The 11609-nt window shown below is 38.5% G+C and overlaps 1 protein-coding gene across 1 annotated transcript in view; it reads left to right on the forward strand.

Moving 5' to 3' along the window:
- LOC140752719 (uncharacterized) overlaps positions 1-10235 on the forward strand; it is a 41252-nt gene extending 31017 nt beyond the window's left edge. The window contains exons 33-43 of the mRNA XM_073087053.1: positions 587-643; positions 1034-1084; positions 1799-1855; positions 2625-2678; positions 3051-3168; positions 4934-5218; positions 5672-5801; positions 6994-7099; positions 7673-7854; positions 8873-9034; positions 9897-10235. Of these exons, the coding sequence (XP_072943154.1) occupies positions 587-643; positions 1034-1084; positions 1799-1855; positions 2625-2678; positions 3051-3168; positions 4934-5218; positions 5672-5801; positions 6994-7099; positions 7673-7854; positions 8873-9034; positions 9897-10067 (1373 nt within the window). The 3' untranslated portion in view covers positions 10068-10235. The remainder of the gene's footprint in view (positions 1-586; positions 644-1033; positions 1085-1798; positions 1856-2624; positions 2679-3050; positions 3169-4933; positions 5219-5671; positions 5802-6993; positions 7100-7672; positions 7855-8872; positions 9035-9896) is intronic.
- The last annotated feature ends 1374 nt before the right edge of the window (positions 10236-11609 follow it).

An 11609-nucleotide genomic window follows, 5' to 3' on the forward strand; every position in this document is an offset into this window, starting at 1 on the left:
CATCAGGCAGTCCACCTGATGACAAGTGGCTACTGCGTCCCATAGACATATTTATCAATGCTAGATAAAATTAGAGTCTGACCGAAGGTCGATCAGACATGCGTTGGTGCCCTTGAGGACTAATTTGAAACGCCTCGGATAAGTATGTCTCCACTTATTATTAACACGCTTTTATTAGCTTGGGTTGTATGTATGTATGTATGTATCAGAGTAACGGAATCTTTGGACCCGATTTCTATCCACTTTGAACGTTCAGTTTAATTAAAAATTTTGAAAAATTATCTAAAACCGATGAAAATACACGATTTTAATAATTTTGTACCATTGTCCTTATCAACATCCTCAGGATTACCGATTTTCGAGGCAAGATTGTTCGAGCGCCTTAGAGAAAGTTCATCGCAAAGTTTCGACGGGGTGCTTTTCGAAAACTGATAAATGGAGCACCCCACGCTTTTTTCACAATTACACTATTTACTGTCCCTTAATTGATTCCTAGATTGAAAATTATTTTCTACTTTTTAGTTGATTTCATCATAAAAGCTTGTTTTTTAGTTTCTTGGACTATATTTATTTAACTAAATTTCAGATCGTCCAGATGCTTCCCCTAAGAAATTAGACTTGACTCCAACGAAATTGAAGATAAGTGAGTTTTTTTTCTCTTATCTCTTATATTGTATATATAAGTGATAATAAATAAGTCAAATAGATAAAAAATAGACTTTGATATATATATACATATATATATTTGTGTGTGTATGTTTATATGTGTGCGTGTGTGCGTTTCTTATGATACATTTTTAAGTTAAGTTAAATAATTTTCTTAAGTCTAGCTAACAGCTGACTAAGGGACACGAAGGGATTCTAATGCTAAATGGTAAATGGCAACTGCCTCTAATGGACATCTGTTATCAACACCAGACGAAATAAGCGTTCTACCTGAAGTCAGCCACAGATGCCTTACTACAGCTGAGGACTAAGTTGAAACGCCTCATATAATAGGTATGTTTCCAATAATTATTTAACTAAATTTCAGATCGTTCTTCTCCTAAGAAATTAGACTTGACACCAACGAAATTGAAGATTGGTGAGTTTTTTGTCTTATCTCTTATATATATAAGTGATAATAAATAAGTAAAATAGATGAAAAATAGACTTTTGTATAAATATATGTGTGTGTATGTGTTTCTTATGATTAATTTTTAAGTTAAGTTAAATAATTTTCTTAAGTCTAGCTAACAGCTGACTAAGGGACACGAAGAAGGTGGTAGAACCCTTTGTGGTTCATCTCCGGCGGCACCACCGCCACACTTATTTCTACCTAATAACTGCAGTGTTAGGTGCTGCTGTGTTCCGGTTTGAAGGGTGTGGTAAGGGAGAAAGACTTTTCCGAGGCATTCCAGCTTAGTCCTCAGGGGTAGCGGCGCATCTGTGACCGACCTCAGGTAGGAATATCTAATCCTATCTGGGGTTTATTACAGATGTACATGGGCGGCAGTAGCCACTTACCATCAGGTGGACTGCATGCTCGTCTGCTACTCTTATATTATAAAAAAAAGGCAACAAACGACAAGATCATTTATTGGTTTGACCCTGGAGTCACCACCGCCACATCTTTTTACCACGCTTTTATTAGGTTGACCTGTATGTATGTATGTACCGGAATCTTTAAACTCGTTTTTTACCGACATTGAACGGTTCGATATATTTAAAATTTTGAACGATTGTCAATAACCGATGACAATACACGATTTTATAATAATCGTGTAATATAAAATAGATTAAATACAATAAATTTCAGATGGTCCAGATGCTTCTCCTAAGAAATTAGACTTGACTCCAACCAAATTGAAGATTGGTGAGGTTTTATACTCTTTTCACTTACAGATATACATACATACTTAATATATAAAATTCTCGTATCACAATGTTAGTTACCGTACACGTCCGAAACGGCTTTACCGATTTTCATCAAATTTTATATGCATATTCAGTAGGTCTGAGAATCGGCTACTATCTATTTTTCATACCCCTAAGTGATAAGGGTTGTTCACCTTTAACATTTTTTTATTTATATGGCAATACAACGTTTGCCGGGTCAGCTAGTAAAATGGTAAATGGCAACAACCTCTAATGGAAATATGTAATCAACACCAAACGAAATAAGAGTCTTATCTGAGGTCGACCAGACATGTGTTGCTGACCCTAACGACTGATTTTAAACGCCTCATATAAGTGTCTCCACTAACTATAATGTTAGCTATAGTAACAGTTAAAATCATCAACATCATCAACACCCCATTACAGTCCCACTGCTGGGCACGGGCCTCCTCTCAGAATGAGAAGGATAAGACCATAGTCCACCGCGCTGGCCAAGTGCGTATTTTTTCTTTAATCTCTCAGGTATGCAGGTTTCCTCACGATGTTTTCCTTCACCGTTTAGCAAGTGATAATTAATTTCTAATACGCACATAACTTTGAAAAATCAGAGGTTGCCTGGAATTTCAACCTCGGGCCCCTCATTGAGAGGCCGAGTTTCTTAACCACTAGGCTATCACTCCTGGTTTAATAAATAACGGTTTAAATAAATAAATAAAAAATATTATTATTATGGAACCAAATTTCAGATCGTCCAGATGCTTCTAAGAAATTAGATTTAACTCCAACAAATTTCAATAGTGGTGAGTACAAAAATAGAAATTGGGTCTTTTGTGTGCGTGAGTGTATTTATATGTGTGCGTGTGTATTTTATTTTGATTAATTTTAAGGTAATTTAAATAAATATATTATTAAGTCTAGCTTTATTTCAGATAATAAATGTATAACTAAATAAAAAGAAATTATTAAAGCTAAAATATATACAAATTATTTCTAATTAACAATATATACAATCAAGAGTAAAAAAGATAAAATCATAAATAAAATAAACCATCTAAAATTGCCGTGTGAGGCATGGTTCCCAAAACGCTGGCGACATTACCTCGCTGAATAAATTCAAATTATATTATTATGAAAACCACATTTACGAATGATACGCTGCTATTATATTTCAGTAGAGCCTGAAGAATGCACGACAAGAGACAACTACCCCGGCAGATGCGTAAACTACTATCAATGCAATCAAAAAACGAAAACTATCATCGAAGATGGCACTTCTTCAATAGATATCAGGTAGAAATGTTAATTTTATTAAACTTGCCTTATTAGTTCGTAAATGTGCGTCGTGTTGTCATCGTTAATACGAAGCTTGGATATTAACGATATCCCTTTTTTATAATAGTACTTTAAAATAATAAGTAAGTAAGTAAGTTAATCTTATTAACACGCGTTTGTTAGCTTGGGTTGTATGTATGTATGTACGTAACAGTAACGGAATCTTTGAACCCGATTTCTATACACTTTAAACGTTCAGTTTATTTCAAAATTTTGAAGAATTATCAAAAACCGATGACAATACACGATTTTAATAATTTTGTACCATTGTACTTATCGGATTAACGTTTTTCGAGGCGAGATTGTTAAAGCGCCTGTGAGAAAGTTCATCGCAAGTTACTAGATTGCAAATAATTGCTTTTTAGTTTCAATAACTGTTATAGTGTGATTTTTGGGTTAGAAAATAATAATGTTATTTCCCTATAACTCAAATGTTCTGAAACATATCTATAACGCCCTCTTGTAGAATGATTTTTAGGAATCCGTACTCAAAGGGTAAAACGAAACCCTCCGCTGTCTGTACGTGTGTCACTGGGCTTTGTCTCTTAAACCGTAAAATCAACTAAAAAGCAAAAAATAATCTTCAATCTAGGAATCAATTAAGGAACAGTATAATCGTGGAAAAAGTGTGGGGCACTTTTCGAACCTGATAAATGGAGCACCCCACGCTTTTTTCACAATTATACTATTTACTGTTCCTTAATTAATTCCTAGATGGAAGATTATTTTTTGCTTTTTAGTTGATTTTATTATAAAAGCGTGTTTTTAGTTTTTTAAACTATATTTATTTGATTACTGTAGTTCAAACACAGATGCAGTGGGGATGTCAAGTGGGGATGATATCATGGCGGCGCTCGAGTTAACAGAGATAGGCGTTCTGTTCGGAGACTTCAGCGAGAACAGTTTAATAACGGGGATATAGTTATTCTAATCACTAGGGTGTACTTACTTACGTGTAATTGTAATATCGTTACTTCGTACCGTATTGTATGTGACTAAATTTATACATGATACCTTTAAGAAGACGTCGATTATAGTCGGATCTTGCAACTGAGTTTTAAAACCAGTTAACCTGCAAAATTGAACCTCAATCGGTTGGTGAATGAACCTCAGTGATTAAACCTCAATCAAATATATTTTCATGCACTTAAATCATAGGACCACCAATACGGGTTTAAACATTTTTACCATGCTTTTACTAGCTTGGGTTGTATCTATCTATGTATGTATGTAACGGAATCTTTGAACTCGATTTTTACCCACTTTGAACGGTCCGATTAATTTAAAATTTTGAATAATTATCAAGAACCGATGACAATATACAATTTTAATAATTGTATCCCATTATCCTCACCAGGATCATCAGGAATCAGGATTAACGGTTTTCCCTGTACGATTTTCGCGTGGTTTTTAGTTTTTAAACTATATTTATTTAGAAATCTATTTTAATTGATAGCAGTGCATCTGCTACAACTCAAAAAAATAATTAATTTAAAATCGTATTTTTGGTATTACAATTTCGACCGCATTGGCTCTCTTCTGAGCGCGTAACAACTATAAGTTTTATTATATAACGGGTACTCACGATATGCGTTTTATTTGCAATAAAAACGCAAATCGTGAGTACCCGTTACATAATAAAATGTCTCAATTCCGCGATAATTTTAGTCTAAAATCATAAGCTATAAGTTTGTCGCGGACCCTTATAAAGCACTTTTTCCAGGTCATCCCGTTGCCAGAACTACCTTCATATTTGCTGCAGACTTTCTAACCTGAACGATACATCGAGCACCGCCACACCACTCGGTCTTGGTGGCGAAATCTCTGACAAAGAGCGCTTACCAGACCGTCACACAGATCACATAGACCCAGTTACAGAAACACTTAACGTGGCTACTGAGGAAGTTGCACCACAGTGTGGTTACAGCAACCCTGGAATCCATACCCAGCGTAGCAACACAGGTTACGCCAAATATGGAGACTTTCCGTACATGGTGGCAATCTTGAAGTAAGTTTTCTTATACAATAGATAGAAAGAATTAGATGTATTTACTTCCCATCTATTTATATATTATTTCTTTTTTTTCTCTTTCTTTCTCACATTCTTTCTTTTTTCATGTTCTCCTTTCTCCCTTTTTTTCATTTTATTTTATTTCCTATTTATTCTATTTTTTTATTTTTTTTTAGTATAGTTGTACAGCCTTAATTTTTTCTGCACATCCCTAACTGGTTGACTGGGAGATAATGCTATTTAGCATTAAGTCCGCCTTTTGCACCACACTGTTTTTAACATGGTCAATAAAGAATAAATAATAATAATAATAAAGAAAGAAAGATACTATATTCAAGAACATTGCACGTACAATTGCAGATAGACAAAATAAATAAACAAAATGCATGTTGTAATGCAAATTAATAATAAATAAGACAATCTATATAGCTAAGATTTTAAATTATACAGGAAATCTAGAATCGACGTCCTGGGGTCGCAGGCCGCCTACCTCGGAGGTGGCACATTGATCCACCCCTCAGTGGTAATAACAGTTGCACATAAGCTCATCAGTAAGAAGAGACAACTGGACCCTGACGAGGTACTTTATTTTGTAAAACTGTAATGGGACTGGTATTCTTCCTTTTTTTGTTCATGACGGGGACATCATCAAAGGGTACCCGACGCCATAGGAAGCCAAGGGTTATGTGGGACTTTTACCGCACTAAAACCCCCCTGGTGGCCGTCCTCAGCGCTTGGTGGAGAACTCCGGAATCTCCGTCGGAACACAACTGGAGCACTCCGAACGCGATGCCCCGATCGGGCTCTGCCCTGGGGAGCACTTTTCGCTCCTCCCAATACAGTCGTCCTTCCCGGAGTGGCTTGCTGGACGGTTCGAGCTCCCACTCTTGCCGTCCGCAACCCCGGAAGCCCCCTTTAGTCGCCTCTCACGAGAGGCAGGGACCGTAGCCCTATTCTAGTGTAACATATTTTTTGTATGTGCTGTAAAATCCATGAGATACATTTTTTTGAACGTCATTTGGAATCGAATGAACTATCGCTCATATTTTGAGAACTTTGTCTCTATTTTTTACGTTTTACAACTTGAAACTTTGATATTTGCTTTTTACGTTTGACTTCCCAAAGGAAGAGAGGTTATCTATTCGACGCGTATATTTTTTCTTTTTCTTTATGTATGACCAGCGATTTTTTCGCGACGCCGCGACCCATCGACTTTCACTAGTTTTTAAGCAATCAAATGTTTTTTTTTAAATGAAAACTTTAGCGTTGTGCACTTTTTGTAATGGGTACAGATGTTTAACTCGCGTCAGTAACGTGTCCTGATCGAAAATTCGTAAGACGGCAAAGCAAATTGCAAAAGTCAAGATGTCATCCGGTATTAGCATTGAAAAAATATGTTAATGGGTGTCAGTTTCATTTTTATGTATCACTAGCTGACTAAAAAAATGTTAATGGTGAACAACCCTTATCCTTTAGGGGTATGAAAAATAGATAGTAACCGATTCTCAGACCTACTGAATATGCATATAAAATTTGGTGAAAATCGGTAAAGCCGTTTCGGAGGAATACGGTAACTAACATTGTGACACTAGAATTTTATATTTATGTATTATATTTTATTATTCAGGTTAGGTTTCGAAAATGTTCACTTCTGCCGGCTCTCCTGGAGTGCAACCCGTTGATTTTTTTGATATATTTATAAAATTGTGAAAAACAAACATTTTCAAGCAATTGCATTTTTTCATTTTTTTTAATATAATTATGATTTCCAGCTCGAATGCCGAGCTGGTGAGTGGGACACACAGACCACGCTTGAGCTGTACCCATACCAAGAGAGGGACGTGGCAAAATTTATAATACATGAAGAGTATTACAGACGTACGTACAAACTCAAGTTAAACAAAAGTTTGTTCGAAGCTAAAGCTTAGAAGGTTTATGGTACCGCCAACACCGCCACGCCTACTTCTGTTATAACAACAGTGTTAAGCGCTGCTGTGCTCTGGTTTGAAGGGTGTGGTGAGGGAGACATACTTTTCCGAGGTCCCAGCTTAGTCCTCAGGGGTAGCGGCGCATCTGTGGCCGACCTCAAGAAGGAAAATCTAAGCCTATCAGAGGTTGATTACAGATGTCCATGGGCGGCGGTACTTATCATCAGGTGGACTGCATGCTCGTCTGCTGCTCCTATATTATAAAAAGCCACCGCCACGCCTACTTCTGTTATAACAGCAGTGTTAAGCGCTGCTTGCTCTGGTTTGAAGGGTGTGATAAGGGACAAAGTTTTCAGCAGCGTTCCATTTTCATGCTGAAAAGCAGCAACGTATCAAGGACCAAAATGTAGGACTCTTATCAAATCTGGGGTTGATTACAGATGTCTATAAGCAGTAGCATACCATCGAGTGGACCGCATGCTCGCTTGCTACAAAATTTTAAAAACAACCTTTTTTCTTCTAGCTTCGCTTTTCGCCGATATCGCCCTTCTGATCATGACGTCGCCCTTCACGTTAAAGGGCGCCCCCCACATAGGGACAGGGTGCCTTGGGAAGGTATTACCTCCAGATACCTACAACTGCTACAGCATGGGATGGGGAGGAGACTTTTTGGAGAAGAAAAAATATCCTGTTGTGTTGAAGAAGGTAATTTCTTTTCACAAGCTTCTAAATAAGTTTTTTTGTAAAATATAGGAGTAGCAGACGAGCTTGCAATCCACCTGATGGTAAGTGGTACTGCCGCACATAGACGTCTGTAATCAACCCCAGATAGGATTAGATATTTCTACCTGAGGTCGGCCATAGATGCTCCGCTACCCCTGAGGACTAACCTGGAATGCCTCGGAAATGTCTACCTTACCACACCCTTCAAACCAGAACACAGCAGCGCTAAAAATTGCTGTTATGAGGCAGTAATAGCGTGGAGGTGTGACGGTCGTGCCGCCGGAGTCGAACCACAAAGAGTTCTACTCGTACCTTCAAAGTGACGTGAATGTAAGAGTCAAATCTTGCAACTAAATTTTAAACTGAAATTGGGCTGAAAATTTTCATACACGTTTGATTTGGAAGACATTATTCAGATAATGGCATTATCCAGTGGCAGACTAAGGTCAGAAGCCCGGGGCAGAAGGTTGAATGGAGTCCCCCAGTGTAAAAAAAATAATACGTATGATTCAGCCAACCTTTTGTGTTTCATTCTGACGACCTCTTTTTAGCAATTATGTTCGGGGGCCCCCAGGCCCGGGGCAGTGTGTACCTTCCGCCCCAAGCCTTAGTCCGCTAGAGGCATTATTCTAACCTATCTTTAAATTTTATATGCCGGGGGCCCTTGGCATTTTGCCAGTCCTGCCGCCCTATAATAACGATATTGTGTTCATACATCTTGACGACCCGGGAAGTGCCCACAAGTGCAGATTGTCAATTATTATTATATATATTTTTTTATTTATTATTTACTCTTTATTGACCATGTTAAAAACAATGTAGTGCAAAAGGCGGACTTAATGCTAAATAGCATTTTCTCCCAGTCAACCTTAGGGATGTGCAGAAAAATTGAAGGCGTTACAAATATACAAATATATATATATATATATATATATATATATATATATAATAAATAGGAAATAAAATAAAATGATAAAAAGAAATTATTAATTAATTTCAGATCGAACTACAATATGTGAGCCACGACAGATGCCAGCATATGCTGAGAACTAACAGTCGGTTGGGTAAATGGTTTAGTCTCCATGATACCCTGACATGCGCGAATGGAGCTAAGGGGGTCGAGATGGGGGATGGGGGATCCCCCCTCGTTTGTCCTGTTTCGGTAAGATTCTTCTAGTTTTCTTTTAAGACGAAGAAGCTGCCCAACATCTAAATATATATAACTCAAAGGTGTACTGACTGACGTAGTGATCTATCAACGCACAGCCCAAACCACTGGACGGATCGGGCTGAAATTTGGCATGCAGGTAGATGTTATGACGTAGGCATCCGCTAAGAAATGATTTTGATCAATTTTACCCCCAAGGGGATAAAATAGGGGACGAAAATATTACTTCGATACGCGAGAGAAGTCGCGGGCAAAAGCTCGTTTTATAATATAGGAGTAGCAGACGAGCACGCAGTCCACCTGATGTTAAGTGACTACTGCCGCCCGTGGACCTCAGTAATGAACTCCAAATAGGAGATATTCCTACCTGAAGTCGGTCACAGATCCCCCTGAAGACTAACTAGACAGCGGAGGCTTAGTAATGGGGTTCCGTTTTCACGCTTTGGGTACGAAACCCTCAAAAACAGAGGTGCCTGAGTTTAAACCACTCGCCTGCTACTGCTTACAGATTCTATCCAAATACCTAATCCAAGCAGTGATAACCTAGTGGTTAAGAAACTCGGCCTCTCGGCCTCGGTCCGAGGTTCAAATCCTAGGTACGCACCTCTGATTTTTCGAAATTATGTGCGTATTAGAAATTAATTATCACTTGCTAAAACGGTTAAGGAAAACCTCGTGAGGAAACCTGCATATCTGAGAGATTTATAAAAAAAATCTATAAGGTATGTTAAGTCTACCAATACGCACTTGTCCAGCGCGGTGGACTATGGCCTAATCCTTCTCATTCTGAGAGGAGACCCATGCCCAGCGGGACAGTAATGGGTTGATGATGACCTAACCCAAATGTTTTCTGCAGACTAAACCAGGAGAAATGCGGTACGCCGTGTACGGGATGACGGCGTATGGGGTAGCGCAAGGCAACCCCCTCGTTCCGGGAGTATACGTCAACGTACCCAATCTAAGAAGTTGGGTGAATAAGAAAATGCATGAAGAAGGATTCGACAGCCAGTACTACACAATAAACTAGGGCAATCATTGCAAGTTTAACACGTTCAACGCGGATCAGGCACATTTCGGCCCCCGGCGGTGCCGAATTCGAGTTCTTTTTTACGTTTCTCATTTAAATTAACTTATTTTGTATTCAAATGAAGTTCTGAGTTAATTTTATCACGCGTCATGTAAATATTGCTTTACATTACTCATTATATATTATAGTATTAATAAACACTATTAAATATTAATGCAATTATTTTTATTTTTCATAGAAGTTGCAAACAAGCAGTCCAACCGATGTTAACTGTCACTGTATGGACATCTGTCAACCCCAGATAAGATTAGAGTCCTATCTAAAGTTGGCCATAGATGTGTTACTTTTTTTTTGTTTACGAAGGGGAAACTTTCAAAAGGTACCCGGTGGGAGTTACGCAGGGTTATGTGGGACTCTTACCGCACTAAACCCCCCGGTGGCCGTCCTTGGGGCCGCGTAGAGGGCTCCGGGATCTCCAAAGGAACGCAACCGGAGTCCTCATAGCGCGTTGCCCCGTCGGGCTCCGCCCAGGTGAGCTTGACGCACGCCGCACCGTCTGGTGCGTACGACGGTATGCGACCACACATACCGCCGTCCTTCCCGGGGTCACTAGCCGGGCGGTTCGAGCTCCCACTCTTACCGCAACCCCGGAAGCCCCTTTTAATCGCCTCTTACGACAGGCAGTCGATACCGTAGCCCTATTCTGGCCCCGGTACTACAGGGACACCATTAATGTCCCTATAACACCACCTAACCTGTATAACGCTGTAGACACTATGTTCCTCCATGCAAGAGAAAATACACACGTAATACCTTTTTGTACCGTTCTTGTAACTCTTACAACGAAAAGTTTCAACCTATAGATATCATGAATTGCCCCATTGGTAAATATAAAAGCAACATAAGACAGGTCATTGCAACGAGAAATTCTACTATACTTTAAGATAATTACTTAATTCTTTTAAAGCAACTTTATCATTAAATATCTCCGTTTTGCTCCAATAGAGTCATCACTTACTAGTAATTTTATGAATAAGATATTAGTGGAAACTTCACTGATATTTGAACTAGCTATATAACCTATCTTTGAGTATCATGTTGTATTGTATGTTTCCTAAATAAAAATAAAATAAAAATAAATAAAATAACGATAGGAAGGTGTTTCGCAGAAAACGGTACCAATAATAACATAGGTCATTTCTCAAAACCTAATCAATTAGTGCCTACGTTGTATTCTTAGTCTGTTCTGAACAAAACAAGATATATATGTGTATGGTGACCTTACTTCCCGTTTTGACCAGGACTGTCCGATTTTAAGGAAAAATACCGACAGTATGCTACCGCCAAGTTTTTATAATATAGTAGCAGACGAGCATGTTGTCTACCTGATGGTAAGTGGATACTGCCAATGACATTTATAATATACACCAGATAAAATTATATTCCTACCTGAGGTCAGCCACAGATGCGTCACTACACCTGAGGGCTAAGCTGGAACGACTCAGAAAATTATGTCTCCCTTGCCACCATTCAGGACATAGC

This window comes from Epargyreus clarus, unplaced genomic scaffold (genome assembly GCF_041222505.1).
Source record: "Epargyreus clarus isolate Ecla_fem2 unplaced genomic scaffold, WU_Ecla_fem_2.2 ptg000025l, whole genome shotgun sequence".
NCBI lineage: Eukaryota > Metazoa > Arthropoda > Insecta > Lepidoptera > Hesperiidae > Epargyreus > Epargyreus clarus.